The sequence below is a fragment of the Echinococcus granulosus genome, assembly GCF_000524195.1.
Source record: "Echinococcus granulosus chromosome Unknown EG_S00018, whole genome shotgun sequence".
NCBI classification, from domain to species: domain Eukaryota; kingdom Metazoa; phylum Platyhelminthes; class Cestoda; order Cyclophyllidea; family Taeniidae; genus Echinococcus; species Echinococcus granulosus.
The window spans coordinates 936,810-953,621 of NW_020170398.1; the positions used below are offsets into that span (position 1 = coordinate 936,810).

Genomic DNA, 16,812 nt, shown 5'->3' on the forward strand with positions numbered 1-16,812 from the left:
ACCTGGGTTGGTCTTCGACCCATCGTACTTATCTTCCATGTTTTCGTTTTCCTTTTTATTCACTCCTCATGATCGTGAACGTAGCCAATCAGACGTTTGGAGGGGTTTGCATTTGTCACATTAATGCCACCATTTTAGACCTTTTCAGCCTCATAATGTACACCTAAAATATCTGCCTAGCCTATTTTACTTTGTGGTAACAACTTGCTACTTTACTGGTACGCCTTTGAGACATTACCTTGAAGGAGTTGCTTGTGTTAACATTCATTACATTCAAGGAGGATTTGGTTTAATTAAAACTTCACTACAAACTCCCAAATTCCTCTGACCAGCCTAATTCCGTCCTGCTTTTGGAAATGCAATTTTTCTCATGGCTTTTTAAAAATTCATTTTTAATACAGCGACTGGAAGAACAATAACTGGTTTCGCATTGATTCCGAAAAATTTACATTTTTCTTTCATCTGGTTCAATAAATTTTGTTGTAAAATACACACATGATTTCTGTGCAAACTGCGCAGTTAGTTGGTCCTCCTGTGGAAAATGAAGATGCAATTCTTAAAATAGAGGTTGTATAATTCAAGAAAATATTGATTGACGGAAATTTATGGACCAGGAGAAAAGTGATTTTCCTCGGAGCTGTAAAATATTAATCTACGTAGTTTTTAAAGTCCTTGAAATGTATGTCATGCGCGAATTGAACCCCAATGCTTAAAGGTCAAATCTTTAAAATTTAGCTTAAATGAGAATGGGAAAAAAGTTACCCAATTATTAAATGGCTGTTATTCTCTCAGTTTTTGACTAATCAGAGATCAGACGATGGCCTCACGGTCATGGCGACAACCTTGAAGGGTGAGAATGCCAAACACTTCCTCAACTGCAATGCCTAACCCCGCTTGGCTTAGAGAGACTTTTACTACTCACAAACGGAGTAAGTAATATCAATTCTATAGACCAATCAGCAATGCCTATGTGATTTGGAGACTAAATATACAATTTACTGCGTTCCTGTCGTCTAATATTGGTTGGTTTTCGAAAGAAATTTAAGTCGGGCTTATGACTGCATTGAGGAGGCTTTGCCGTGCTCCCCAAGATTGATCTTTGTGACACGTCTAGTACCCGAATCCCACTACCTGAGTCTGGCGTCACAAATGTATTCAACGTGGTTTAGTTCAGCTTCTAGATGGTTGTGATGGTCGACTGACCTAGGTGACACTCTAGCAGCAAACGCAGTAATTTTTTTCTCTTTTCTTGAAAATGATGGCTTGGTTAACCTTCTTCTGCTAGACGCACATTCGTCCCGTTTTCGCATACACATAGTTGCAAAACCCTTGAAACCTTTCATTGTCTTGTCACATCTGAGGTCATTCGCATGAATTTTTAAGCCGAATGCATCCTTCTCCCCTCGTTGTTTTCACGGGCTCACATTTCAATCGAATAGTTATTTGTAAAGGGAGTTGAATAATGATGCAACAAAAATTTTCCCTAAAAGTTGCTATTTTTCCAGTTTAAAATTTAAAACTGGAGCACTATGTCCTTGACGTGGATATTTGAGAGAGTTGAATTTTTCTACACCGTTTATATTTCATTCAAAGCATTAATTTACTACAGCTCCTCGCACATGCATATTCTCCATACTTTCCAATTTATTGACCAAAAAGCTCACATTTTTTGCCTAACTGCATATTCTCTCCAGTGCTCACATTATCAGGCTGAAAATTTTTAAATCCACACATCTTAAAACCTATTCAGGGTGGTCTCAGACAAGATATTTGTGGTAATACCTTGTAAGGCAATGAAAAGTTGCTCTGAGTCCGCCTATTAGATGCCGCCTGATGAAAAAAAGGCTACTGAAACCGAATCCTCCTTTAATAGTGATATCAAGCATCAGTTTTGAAAAATGATATCGTGCAAATATCGTGAATAAAGAAAATAAGCATTGTTGACTCTATGTTCCAAGTTGCCGGATGAAAATCTGATCGACGGACAAGCAGCTTAGAATTGCAACAAAGTGGTGACAAGAAGGAATGGATGCTAAATATCATCCGTCTGTATTTTACTAAATGGACTTGTCCTTACGCATTTAGGTTTAACAAAATTGCAAGGAATCGATGGAATATCCTCTACTTCGAGTACCAGCCGACCTTGAGGGGTGCAATACTAATGAATTTTTCACCAAGCACCTCCAAATAGGATGTAGCTTTAGAGTACTCAAGATCCACGTGCTAAATTAGTGTCGCCGGGATTAAAATTCCCCGCCTAGGTGGATGACCTTCGTTGCTTGCTAGCAGCATATTTTTTGCCAGCCTCTCGAAAAAAGAGATCTCGAGGAGCGGCGAGGTAAATGACCGAAGGCGAAGAATTTGCAAACAAATCAAGATTCGTTCAAGCAGTGTACTTATCTGTGCTTTACGTAGTCTCTATTACATTAGCTGCTATCTTGTTGTCATGCTGTAATATTTACTGTGTTTCTACTAATAACTGACCATTCATACTTCCCATGTCTTGGTACTGTTATTAATAATTATTCCAGAGTTGATTAACAAGAAAAAAAATAGCAAAACAGTACGTAATTCTCACCTCCTACAAATTAGACTGTAATACGTTGATCGTTTGTTTAACTCGGTTCCGGTAAAAAGATACTTGAATACGGCAATATGGTACCCTTTTAGGTGGACTGGCCTCCTGGCCATGCCGGAAGCTTCAAATCCTTCTCTATGTCGACAATTTTACACTCTTCATGCGTATTATGTCTTCTGCCATTTTTTGGGAAGCCTCATAGTGCTACAAAACATCGTATGTTTTATGCGGTAACCAGTTTTATTATACTTTTCAAGCTTAGATACTGCACCTTGTAAGTCGGCTGAGATGCGTAACTAACAGGGCAAAGGAGGCAAAAAAGACAATTTGTTATTCCTATGTACTACTGTGAGATAATAATGAAGAACTTGTGAGATGACTGACTGCTTTAAATTGTGGTGGGTGCGATCCGACCTGGACATCAACTCCCAAGGCGAATTACTAAACGGCGTCCAGATGCTCTCGAAGATGTTGCAGAAAAACGTCGAGTTGGAATTATTGGGTCCAAAAGACAGCTAGAGTGAAACCCGTGGTTAACGAAATGAAGACATTAAAAAATATTCATTATTAAATGTAGGATTCTCTTTATTTTAATAAATTTTGAAATAATAGATACTTGGGTATTGCAACATGGCACCTTCTCCAGATGGGCTGACCTCCCGACCATGCTGGTAGCCCCAAACCCTTCCTTACTCCAATAATACCTTCTCTACCCTTGTTGTGTCTTCTGCCGTCTTTGAGAAAGCCTCGTGGTGCTGCAAAACATCGCAATGATCAGTTTTATTATACTTCTCAAGCTCAGATGCTTTACCATGTAAGCCGGCTGAGATGCATAATTAAAAAGGCAAAAGAGGCAAAAAAGACAATTTGATATTCCTATGCACTACTGTGAGGTAACAATGAAGGGCGCGTGAGATGACTGACTGCCTTAACTTGTGGTGGGTACGATCCAACCTGGACATCATCTCCCAGGGCAAGTTAACTAACAGTGGCCAAATGCTCACGGAGATGATGCAGCTAAAGTCGGCTTGAAATTACCGGGTCCAAAATGCAACTAGAACAAAAAAGGTAATTAACGATAAGAAAAAAAAATTATTAGTTTCCAACGTAAATTGCAAAAATTGCTCTCCTTTTGACCCGTTTTACAATAACAACTCTTCCGAGAAAGGCTAGTATGAAAGGATATTAATAATTTTGAATTCGTTTTACTTATAACGCCAAGTCTGTTTCGACTTTAAGCAGCCATTTACCACGGCCTTTGTGGTTTCGTCTTACCGTTTTTGTTTGATAAACCGTAAATTAAACCGTACCATTAAAGTCCACAAATTCTAGCACAATACAGCGTCAGGAATTTGCTCAGCTGATGGAACTATCTGTCCCAATCATCTAAATTAAAAGAGCCTCTGCTAGAGGAAGAGGCAAAATCACCTAGTGAGTTGCCTAGACTCCCATATCTGCTGTGTGTAGGGTCGGTCAGTAAAATTTCAGACCTGACTATAAGACCAGCTTAATTATAACCCTTCACTAAATTAGCGAAACATCCTAAATGTTAACAAGGGACTTTAGCACCTAACACCTTCATCTCAGACAGTTTAATTACAGAACTTTACCAGAATGGTCTAAAAATAATTTTTTTATTTCCCTCTAGATGTATGAAAAGATACTGCTGCATACAAAATTATTCACCTTAATTTGTCAAAAATGTAAAAAGTAGGAAGTGCAACATCTGACAAGTAAAATTGTGTAAAGAGCCCTCTGATTATTAAATTTACAAATATCAAAGGGAGAGTGAGGAATATGTAAGAGGAACAATAAATGAAAATCTGCTTTTCGAGACTTATTTTAAAGCGAAGGAAGACACTACCGGGGAAGAATAAATGTAAAATAGACATGCAGTAGGGCTTGGGGCTACTCGCATGGCATGGAGGCCGGGCCACCTGGCGAAGGTACAGCAGCGAAGCACTTACGGAGTCCCCCTACCAAAACTGAGAGTTAAACCAACAGCTAAATTATTGCGGAATCATTCTTATTCATAAAATTCTCAACAAAAAACCACATTTTGCCCCACATTTTAGGATTGATTTGATGCAGCATTCTGGGTTGGCCAGCCTTCGAGTCATGTCGTTAGTACTAGTTCCTTCTGCTTCCCAAAATATATATTTCCTACCGGAGTATTATGTCTTCTTTCACATTCAGGGGAGTCTCGGCACACTACAGGTGTATAGTTGCAGATAAAGTTGTCATCACCAACAGAAGGGTGCACTATTCGCCTCAGATATTACAAATTTCCGTAGCTACGTTGATAATATTCAGCTTTTTATGAATGATAAACGACTTATAAAATGAAATAGGTGTGAAGTGAAGATGAAGAAAAGATGGAAAGATGGATGAAGTGGGATGAAGGGTAGTCAAAAATGAAGGGCTTTTGCACCTTAACAGTCATTTTCTGATTTGTTTTGACAGTTTGCTTTTTACTTAGGTACAGTTACCCATTCCACCTACATAAAATGATCAGGAAACGCACCAAACTATTTTGGGATTTCATCACCAACTTGGATTGATCAAATATTTTGTATTACAACGAGTTAACTCCAAAAATACTAGGTGAATATAAACGACAAAAAACAGTCAAAATTATTTCTCTAATTCCAACTATACTTCCATGGGAGATGCCATAGGAATTGCTTCACTTCTCAAAAAAATATACCTCAAGTGGAGCTGTATCTTCAATTTTTGGTGAAGGTTTATCAGGATGAACAAGTTAATGAAGTTTAAGTGTTTGTTAACACTTCCAGATATAAATGATGGAGAGGGTGATTCTGGATTTACAAATTTTATTTTAATTTACTCTCCTGCAGAAGGTATTGCCAAGTCCTAGTAAAAACGTTCAAAGTAGTCTGAAAGGAACTAACATTTTGCAATATAATAAAAAAGGTATACTTTTTCTCTCTACAAAATCACTTCATATTGACAAAGTTATAACAGTTTGTGTTATCAAAAATATATTTTATTTTCTTGTAAACTCTTGTTTTGCCTTCTAGGCAATTCATTATATTTTCAAAAGCAAGGTTCAACAAAGTGAATGACGGGAATTCTTATTTGGTTCAAAACTAAGCACTTTTCTACTCCCTTCATTCAAGACGTGGCGAGCAGTTAATTGCAATTGCTGGAATACCATCTGTCCTGGTGTCAATCCTTTAAAGTGTTAGTTTTGGACCTCTCCAAAAACCGCACTCTGCTTCGGTTCCCCTGATTGACTAGTAGTAGGCCCAGCGGGAATTGAAATGCGCTACTAATCGCTGCAGCGTCCCGAGATTTCCCTGAGGACGAAAGAATATATAGTATTCAGAAAGAGCACGTGTAATTCGTCGTTTGATTGTTTAACTCTTGGTTTTGGTAAGGTGGCCTGTCAGGTGCTTTGTCGTTGCGGTTAAACCAAATGGCCCGATCTCCAGTCTATGCCAGTAGCTTCAAGCACTTCTGCGTCTCAACCATATACTTTCTCCCCAGGTATTATGTATTATTTTTTTCTCCAACGAATACTCGATGCGCCAGATATGTAGATATTCAGAATTGCTTGGGGCTAATAGCCCAGAGGCTAATTTTTTTCTAACTGGCTTCTTTCCAGAATCGAGAGTTTTCCAGACAATTAATGCATGGCGATTATTTCAAGTGTTTATTCATAACCTCTTAAAAATAATTTGCCTAAGGGTAAAAATATCTGACAGTCTCATCACAGATTTTTTATGTTATACTTTATTTAAGAAATCGGGCTTAAAAGACTTTAAAATTAACATCGTAGGCTGCTTATTCTTTCCTTTGTGATCCTTTCAAAAGCGTGATTCTTGCCATTATTCGCTCCTGTTTTGCTTGTTAGTCTCTTAATGGGGATGAGACAATGCCTATCCCCTTAGAACTCATGTAAGACACATAAAATAATTCGTATTTCTAGGGAGAATAAGCAGTTATCATTAGAGAAAGTAGAGCAAAACATAAGTTAAATTGCCTCTACAAATAGTGAATTCATTTTAAATATCAAAAGCCTTTTTCTTTTCCAAATCAAAAGGAATAGTCCCATATGCTCTTTAGTTTTGCTGTTACTTCTATTTTTAAACATACTTTTGTGGCATGTCATTTAGTCGCTGTCTGGCACAAAGAAGTGGCGCTGAATTAGACTAATATGAAGGATGAGGATGGGAATAATGTAGTAGTCTATTTCCACCTTAAGTTACAGATCTTCATTTGAGTGATCTTGCAAAATAGGACTTCCCTCCTACCATATAGCCACTACCGACAATTTTACACGTGATTGGCTGCCTTTTGCGTCTTTGAGTAGTATTGAGTAGACAGAGTGTTTGGTCTTCACCAAAGAGTCCTTATAGTGAAGCACTTTGACGTACATGGCAGACATAGTATTCCTCGTACTTAAGAAGTATGGACTAGAAAGTGACAAGTTTGGAGAATGCCGACAAATGTTAAAGTTTTTAAAGATATTCCCACTGACAAGTCACCCAGTTGGTCAGACAGTCAACAGGTGAGAAAAGGAAGAACAAATTGGTAGTCAGTGAGACTTGTTGCCACGTCTTACTATTCTCCAATGTGTTTTTAGTTGACGTGAGTGCTGAACATGACTGCAAGCCCTTAGCATGTTAATCCCCAGTTCTTACACCAATTGTTAAATACGGAACTTCAACAACCATGAAATTCCGACAAATTCGATTTTAATACCAGACAACCTCGAATAACATCAGAATTCACTCAACATTAATGCAGGAGTGGTATGATAGGTAAGTGTTAGAGGATGCAGAAAACTGATCCAACACCCATGGACTGCTGCCTATCTTCACGATCACTTGCTTTTGGCAAGTGCGTACGAGTTAAAAACTGCCAGTTTTTAGTCACCATAAATGTTTTACGCTGTAAAAGACTTATCCTAGCTGTAAGACCTTCTGAGACATAGGTTCTAAAAAATTCAATTATGAATGGCTCTGCGAGATTTTTCACCAAGATCTCCTCCAGTCTTGACTTAAAATGGACATTTGCTCCCTGTTTTGGATTGATGAGTGTTTGTCAAGCACAGACCAAGGGGTTGATGCTCAAAGGAAGAGAGACAAAGCGACATATTGCTATTTACCTAAGCCTTCCACTTCCATCGACTCCCCGGACCTGGTTTCTTCCAGTTTTTCCATCTACTTAACTTATTTTTTTCTTTACAGTAAAGTAATCCTTTCCTGTGGTGATTTGCTTTCCCCATAATGCATCTAACATGTCTGACAGTTCTCTTGTATCCGGAAATGCCATTTTTTTTTCCTCCTCAGCAGCTACGAAAGATGCACTCTCAAGAGTGACAAGGCATTTAAAATGGGAATACGAACCACACGCCACTTTTCATCATCCTACACATTTATAATCCAAAGAAACTGTGTTTTATTTTTAGCAAAATGATGTAAAATATAACAGTCCTTGATTTTAGAGGTAAACAGGTGTTTAACTTGGAGAATTTATTGCAAGAACTCTTCTGTGTAGGTGGAAATGAAGTCAAAAATCGGACCACGTAATTAAAAGAGACATTTTAAGTTGATGCATTGGCATTCCAACGTCTAAGCATGACATGGTGGTATAATGACTTGCAAGTAAATAGCCTTTATGAATGAAATTTGGCACAATGTTAGATAGGGAATTGCTTTAGTAGAATGGACCAATGAAGGGCAGTTCCAAGTTTCAAAAATCTGATTGGTTAATAAAAGAAGAATAATGTTTTCCTTCCTCGAGAGACCCCAATGCCTGCATCCTTGGATACCTTTTGATACAGGTAAAATGCTCCTTTTAGTGGCATGCCAGAGCTTACCTTGTTGGTGATACAAAATATTCTGTATAATCTGTTCCATGGATCGCCGGTTACGGTTAAATATAATATGCTGCGTAAAAATTGTAGTTTTATGATTATTTTTGCAGAACAAAATCTGAAAGTTTACCTTTTTAAGCAGAACTTTTAATAATTAAAATAGGTTATTTTAAATAAGGGTCCATTTGCTAACTTTATCGAAAGGGAATTATCTGAGTAAATATTTTGGCTCTTGTGCAGCTGAAACTGAAAACAATGTCTTTACCAACGTTTGATGATCATTCAATGTGTCGATTATTCGCACCTTTGAGTTAGATGATGACAACCTTGTCAAACGGGAGGTTGAATTAGTCAATTTCATCTTTGATGTGGTGGTCACGATCTAGTAAAGTGTTTTTTATTTCTATGCGTTAACTTTTTTTGGAAAGCTAACACTTTCAACCGAATCTGTTAAAAGCTTCTGTGTTTTTAAACTAAAACTAGGAAACAAAGGGACCCCCTTACTTACATTTGCTTTCTACAAGTCCACAATGATGGTATTTCCTATTTGCACATAAAAGGAATTTTATTTGCTTTCGTTGAATGTACTGGGTCTGAAAGTTCCTATTTTCGGACACTGAAACGATTTCTCTTTACTTATTTTAATAAATGATGATTTTATAATATCCTGAAGCATTTTTGCTGACTATTAAGTGATCGCCTTTAACCACAACACCATTATTTCCACCATCTAAGCTAATAAACTAAGAAGGTATAAGTAATTTTGGACAAAACCGGGAAGTCTTTTTTATACCAAATGACCTTGAGAAGAAGGAATAATTTAAGGGCTTTCTAATAAATCCGTTTTATGGACGCAGGTGTTTCGCATTTGCTTACCCGAGGAAATTAATTATACAGAGGGCAATTCCACCCTTTAATTATACAAAATGATGCGTCTCTTAGTTACGCTTTATAAGTCCGTGATTGACTTCCATCCTCTAAGGTACCCTACCTGTTTTTTAAATATGCTTTTTCCGAAGGTAGTACAAACGACAACGCACCTCTGCTAGAGGGTAAGTGGTTTCGGGGCAAAAATATGCAATCCCCAAAGTTCCTTTTAACCTTTATTTATACTAATAACCAAGTGAAAATATTACTTGACTCGAAATAAACATTATTTTTTTCTGCCATATTTCCTAAAAAGCGCTATGGATATCCTTCCAACTATTTGCTCTTTGTCTCTGCCTCTAGACGAATAAAGTTTATGATTGCGAAAAGAGGGATGCTAAAATTTACTTCAGCTGTGTAAGACACACGCTCGGAGTGTTTTTTTTTTTTAGATTTTAGGCTTTAGGTATTAAAAAAGCACTTGCGCGCAGCCTTTCAAAGTGGTGAAGCTCCTTTCAGCAGTTTTGTTATTCAACGGTGCATTTAACCTTAACGCAGTTTCATTCGTTGCAGCAAAATGTGCATTTTTGAATTAAATGCCTGTTTTTTAAGCAAACAAAGGGAAAGGCATTAGCGGCTCCTTCTTTTTTGCTATTACTGACACATTCGGATGCCTCATAGAACACTTAAAGCCCGTTTTTAAAAATAAACCATTTAGAACTTTCCGCAAATTACTGGAAATATTCAAATTTTGCTTGCTTAAGAAAATGGTGTAACTACTCTTAAAGTAAATAAAAACGAAATTTGGAATTAACAATCGTGGTGATTGACATGTTACAACCCCTTCAGGTTATCAAGACGGAGAAGCTCGACCTATTTCCAGTACAGCAAATGTTTAAACTAACAAAAAAATATACAGTTGGGCTATATAAAATCTAGTTATTTTTAAGTTATTCAATAATACTGGTTCCACAACTGCATTTATCAATTTTCAGTCGTTATCTACTTTACAAGAAAAACCCTTCTTTTACAGATTTCCAAGCGTTGAAGAATGCTTTGTTTTTGTTCAAATTTTACCCAGAAGGAGGAGTAAATAAAACTGGAATCGACAAAGTCGTTACAAGTTTCAAATTATTGGTCAGGTGAAGAATTATTTGCTCATTAATTCACTTTTGACTACGAGGTTAGAAAAAATGTCCTTTCAAATGCTTTCTTTCTCCTTGGAATCATCACCCATTGATGGATGATTAATTGGCTGGATTGAAGTGAATCGCCAACCTTCCTTAAACATTTGTTTATCTTTCCATTCACTTTAACGGTTTCTTTGGGAACGAGGGGCATAAATGGTTGATATCCTGTTCGCAGTTTAAATACAGGCAATGCGACACAAAAAAAGCACCTTTTCTGCAGTGGCTTCAAACATTTTTTTGCAATTTTGGTAAAGTAGAAGAATGATGGACTGCAAAAAATTGGATTCGGTGAATTTTTATTCTCTCAATCTAACCAATGGAAAATTTGAATTATTTTTTTCTGTGGAATGTACTGTAAATAAGCCTATTAAAGGCATTGCTCAGCATATTAAGCGTGTTTGTTTCAAAATGAGGCATTTGAGTTTATAAAGGAGATGAGAGAATATGTTGGGTTAAAAATAATTGTAGTTTTCATACCATTACACAATCGTCTAAGCTCTGGTAAGGGCAATATTATCCTCCTCCAGCCTGGTTTGCTTTTCCATCGGTACTGAATTGCTGATCTACTTCCTCGCTGATTCCAGAGAGGAATGACTTGCCAAGGTTTGGAATCAGCAGGTTGCACAGTGCAGATAATCCTGGCCTTCCTTGTCAAAACAATTGGCATGGTATTCACTATATGCTTGTAAATAACTGTACAGTTCGCAGGGTCTTACGGCAGCGCAAGGATTACACAGGTGATCCACTTATTAAACTTCCCCTCACAGGTATGACAATTTTGGACTGGGAATGCAAATGCCATCTTTTATACCCTTCAAATGTTTAATTTCAGCTGACTTGACCATTCCCGCATACTACTTAGAGATTTCCGTAGGAGTAAGTATTCACAGGTTTTGTCTCATGTCTCGTAAGAGAGACTTTGCTCACTGCTACACGTTGATTCACAAGCAGTAGTGCTGTCTGATGTCTAGATAAACGGTAATTGTAGCAGACTGCCTCGCGCGTGACATGCGTTCGGATTAACAAAGAAACACGGTTACTTATATTTCGCTAAATATCCGCTTTTTTGGATGAGGGAACTTACACTCTACGAAGTTATTTGAGAATGTTTGGCTTTCACTACATTAACCACAGACTATGGCTTTGCCTTATTCTGTGCAGAATGAACGTAAGTGAACAGGACCTGGAGTACTTCCTTTCATCACGTTTCGCTACGCATCGCTATCCCATCAACACGGCGGCTATCATCACGCTCTACTCCACCGTCGCAGTGGTAGGATTCATCGAAAATGCGATCATATTCTCCACCCTCCTCGCCATTGGTGATCTGCGGGGTGGAAGTGCGGCAAACGTCTTTGTTGGTGCCCTCACTGTCTCCGATATGATCCTCTGTGTATTCAATGTTCCCATTCAGGTGAGTTTACAGTGGGGATTATTTTTAATCATGCGCACGGATATTCATGCCTGAAGAAGGGTTACCTGTGAATATTAAAGAGCTCGTGGTTGAGGAAAATATAAGAATGGTGGTACATTTTTATTGGTATCAACCGTAGCTTTTCTTTCCCGTAAAATTATAAGCAAGGTGATAAAATCACTTACAGCATTTTTACTGCTTGTCGAGCGAGTTTGGATGTTATAAAACGTGATCAACTGCCTAGGAAAACGTGAGATCGTGGATCAGTAAGCTTTATCAAACCTCACTAAAATTCGCTTCCAGACAAGAAATTTCTCAATCCACCAGAGTTGTTTATGCAACTGAAATGGGGTTTGAGTTGCCACCTAAGGCATAATTTTCTGATTTTATTGTAAAATTTCACCTCAGCCAAGTAAAATCCACTTTTGCATCATTCCGTTGTTATAATCTAAACAGAATTGTAAATATATCAAGTATGTGCATGTTGTCACTTTTGTTTTGGAACCAATGATAATCTTAATCTACCTTTCCACATTTGATGACAAAACCGGAAAAGTTCATTTTAATGCAAAATGGAGTATCTTAATCAAATTCTGACAAGTTATTTAAAAAGGAAGTTCTTATTACATAAAAAAGAATTTGGGTAATCATCAAGTGTCTGCCTACTGTATTCCACTCACGGGTGGCAATTTGGAGCCCAAGGGAATACAGACAAAGTGTAAGACCATCGCTATACCTTTCAGTCAAGATAGGCTGCCTTCTGAATGGCTTCGTTTATGTCTGCAGCTGGATTAATGATGATGGTTGCTGGTACATGATCAAAACAAAGTGAAATTAAAGGGGTGTGTGCTACTCATTACAGGAAAAGGAGAATGCAAGTGGTTGTAAAATACTGAAAAGTTACTTATTTTTTACTGTTTCTGAGACCATTTCCTTTGACTAAGGGTAGGCAGGATTGAAAAGCATGCGATAACATTTAAGTATTTCACCCCGCTTTAAAAGTCCAGGTCAAGTCAGGAAGGAACAATACCATTATTTTTGTCATCATCCATTTTGTTTCCAAAATGTCAACTAGAAAGTTTTAAAAGATTGGTTAACCAACATCTTCATGCTGCTGTTGGCATCAATTTTTGCATTCAGGTAAAAAATTAAACCATGATAGGAGCGCATAGGTGAATTCATGAAAAAACGGTACTTTAGAACTCTAAAATTCTGGTCTTTGTCCTCAATTCGGCCCTTCCTTTTGATCCATCGTTACACTTCTCTGACCGTCAGAAGCGGAAAGCAGTCTTGATAGCCAGTGTGCTCAATACTTGGAAATTATAAACTTTTGCAAATAATTGTAAATACGGTTTTTAGGTAAAAGGTTTAGGCTCCTGTATGATTATACGAAGGTTATGCTTAACGGATCCAACCATTGTCGTCGCTGGTGTACGTAGTGCTGCTAATCTTTGAATAGTTAATAGCAAGTGGGTAAATTAATGCTTATGGCTATACCATTATCTCACAAACTGGGCTCGAAGTCTTTCATTTGATTGAATGTTCACTAAACAGGATGAAACAAGTATCGCACCAGTTTTAATTTTTCATGCTCGCAATCACTACCATTGCTGGCCAGCACCTTGAAAAAACGCATTTGGACAATGGACTGATAAAAAGGCAAACAGCGACTTGTGCCTTGCCTATTAGTATCCGTAATTGATAGGGCGCAACAGTCAATCACTGATGTGTGCAACATTGCCATGGTAACTTCATTTCCCATAACTGTAAAATAGTGTCCCGATTTGTATTGTACTGCTTATTTTACATCCACACTTGGGTAAGCAGTATCTTGCGGGCGAGATGGCCGTTAATCCGGCTTTCATCAACTGACCATCGTTAAATTTTTTTCCCACTGTCAGTTACTTTAAAATGAGTGCATTTAAGACCTGTTGAAAGTATTAAATGTGTGACCCAATGACACTTCAAATGATGTTACGCTACAGATATCAGACGGATATCAAGCACACCTGCTTTAGATGAGTTGAGCAGTTAAGTTATGCGAATAGCGTCCTTCGGGTGTGCATTGCACTTCTCTCCGCATGATAAACCCTGTCAGCACAAGTGTATTTTTTTGTTTCCCTCTCTCTCTAATTCATACCGTGTTGAGAGTAGTCACAATATCCAGCCGAGAGGCAGTGGCGTGGCAATGAAGGGATGGATCTTATCATGTGCACCAACTATGGGTGACAAAAAGTATTTACCTCTGCTTTCTGGTGGCTAAGTGGAAAAATTTTGAAGATTTTTTAGCAAAAGCCATTTTCTGACTTGTAACTATTAAAAGAGGCAATTTTGCACCATAGTAGTATGTCTTTTGGAATTTGTGAGTCCTTAGAAGTTAAACATACGCTCTCACGTTGCAGTGGGCAATGTTGACATAAAGGAATTCGGAAACAGAAGTTTCTGGGCGACACCTGCGCAAAGGCAAACTTTTATGCATCTCAGCATTAGTCACTAAGTTATGGTGCTAACTGACCTAATTTTGTTTTCTACATGAAAAAGTTGTCCTTGCATGTTACACCATATCTTTTGTTTTGATTCAGCTCGCCTCATCACTGGTTTTTTAATCATGAAATAAAAATGTCATTTAGGCCAAATTATTAGTGACACATCTTAATAAATTATTCAAGGTGCGCGTCTGGGTGCAATTTAACTTCCAATGTCATGAAGGACTTTTGAGCTGTCAGCTGGAACGAAACAAAAAGAAATTCATAAAATTGGGATAGTGGTTGAAACACAGAGATCCACAACCAGATGCGCTACTTAAACACCGTCTTATTTTAAGCATGGTCATTGACAGGCCCTGTGATCAGCCCCCCATAGTAGCTACCACAAAGCATTCAATTTTTAAAAAACCACGGTAAGAAACCGCTGGATCTTTAACAACTAATAGTATGCCTTGTAGACTTCGATGAATCTCTAGTTGCATCTTTCTTGCCACTTGCATCGTGAAGTCTCACCGGCTTTGTGTTGCTGAGGTGCGGTCTTAGCTCAACAACTAGCACATTCGAAAGCCTTTTTAAAACCGACCAGCATCCATGACTAACTCCTCTTTGTCATTTTATTCTCATTTTGATAAAGTCGAACCGAGAGAATTGTAAATAATGTAGACAACTCCACAGTGGATGATGTTAGCTTGCCCTTATCTAATTCTCCTTCATTAGCTAATAGTCATGTGGCAGTGATGGAGATTGCACCACAATCAGAAGTGCAGATCGCTTTGTTACGGCCTCCAATTCAGTCATCCACGACATGTGACTTCTTTCTGGATTATTCACTTTTAGCTTCCAGTTGAAGACACAGTAATTCCTCTTTGTTTGGATTGAGTTTGCTTACTGTTGACAAAAATTATTTAATTTATCCACAAAAGGAACAGAAAACTATAATGGAGAATGCCATGAAAGTGACAAGCTTTGAATAAGGCAATCACACGCAGCACTTGCAAATTTGTATTCAGAGAACAGTTAAAATACAAAGCAACCCGCAATGCTTCTGGTGAAAGAGCTCTCTTGAGGGAATGATTAAATATACCATAAAATATAATATCATGCTACTATGTAGAGCCGTTGCTTATGGTTACAAAGACGGGCTCTATCGAGGTCCTAACCAGGATAGTCAGTACGAAAGTCTTGATTTGTCGACAAGAGTAAGTACGCCGGGAAGTAAGGTATGTACGTGCTTGCGTGACTGGTGTAGAGAGAGTGGTGATAAGGGGTCTCCGTTCCTCCTTATTTAAAGGAATTGGATCGACTTTGGTCGCATTGTGGCAGTAAGTACACTCAAAAACCTCTTTACATCACCATGACCAATGGGGAGAAAAAAAATAATGGGACAACTAAGGGTGAAATGGATAAAAATTTGACAATTTCTAAAACGTCGAAGCCGGTACGTCATTGCAATGAGGTTGCAGTGATTCCGCCAAAATTTGTTGGTCAACTCTGATTTGATATTTGTAAGTGTGTTTACTTTACAATTCTTTTGATGCCCAGAATTTAACTTGAAATGGTCACCTTCATTTACTGTGGTTTTAGTAGCGAAAAGCCTCAGGTAGCATTTTAAATACAATTTGTTGTTACTAATGTTTGTTTTAAGCAAAAAATACCTAAATTCCTCTTTCCGTTTAGCGTAATTTTCACCACAATCTACAGTTCACAGATGAAAAATATTGAGTTTATTTAAATGCCTTAAATTTTACCCACCTGACTACATGCAACCAGTTATCTCGAGAAGATAGGCGGCACCAAAATTAACAGGCGAGAATGCTATCTTCTTGGTAGCCTTGAGAATTGGTCTACAAATCCTGAGTCGCGTGACCTTTTGCAGTGAAAAATGCCCTTATTCTGGAACATCCATTCCAATATGCATCCTCATGAATCCTATGTCCTAAAAAAATTATATCAATTTGAAAAATCTACACCGATCTTTCATGGTCCGTCTTAATGTGGTTCTAAAAACCTCACTATTTCTTCTACATTGCAAGAGATGAGGATGATTTTTTTTTCTGCTGTACTTGTATTCGACCTGACATCTACAAGGGAAGGTTAAATTTGCCCCCATTAGTTCCAAAAGGAGAAACACTGCGACTGCTGATTGGTGGAACCATCACCACATATAACTTATATTTCATATTTGGCAACAATATTACTGAAGAAAATTCGGCAAATAAAAAGAATACCGGGTTGGTATTTTTTATCTTTTAGGACTCATCCACTCTTCAGAGCCTTTTATTGCATTAGCAGCACCCTAATGGAAGCCTAAAAAAAGGCATAACAGGATAAAATCTGAACTTTTCCTATATAGTTACTAGTTTGAAGTTAAGGCTGTTGGGGCAATGAACCAGCAATACCTTTTGATGTTCGAGTGATAAGAGTCTGTGTAG

The 16,812-nt window shown here is 37.8% G+C and overlaps 2 protein-coding genes across 2 annotated transcripts; one reads left to right on the forward strand and one right to left on the reverse strand. All coding sequences in view use genetic code 11, as the record gives it.

Moving 5' to 3' along the window:
* Positions 1-8,178: 8,178 nt before the first annotated feature.
* EGR_03508 (hypothetical protein) lies at positions 8,179-9,577 on the reverse strand (the record flags this gene model as incomplete). Its single annotated transcript, XM_024492757.1, has 6 exons — positions 8,179-8,553; positions 8,689-8,805; positions 8,839-8,896; positions 8,928-9,053; positions 9,415-9,524; positions 9,560-9,577. The coding sequence occupies 6 exons, from the start codon at positions 9,575-9,577 to the stop codon at positions 8,179-8,181; spliced, it is 804 nt and encodes a 267-aa protein (XP_024352890.1).
* A 2,889-nt stretch (positions 9,578-12,466) lies between these two features.
* On the forward strand, positions 12,467-15,228 carry EGR_03509 (hypothetical protein; the record flags this gene model as incomplete). Its single annotated transcript, XM_024492758.1, has 4 exons — positions 12,467-12,537; positions 12,902-13,034; positions 14,525-14,658; positions 15,015-15,228. The coding sequence occupies 4 exons, from the start codon at positions 12,467-12,469 to the stop codon at positions 15,226-15,228; spliced, it is 552 nt and encodes a 183-aa protein (XP_024352891.1).
* Positions 15,229-16,812: the final 1,584 nt, after the last annotated feature.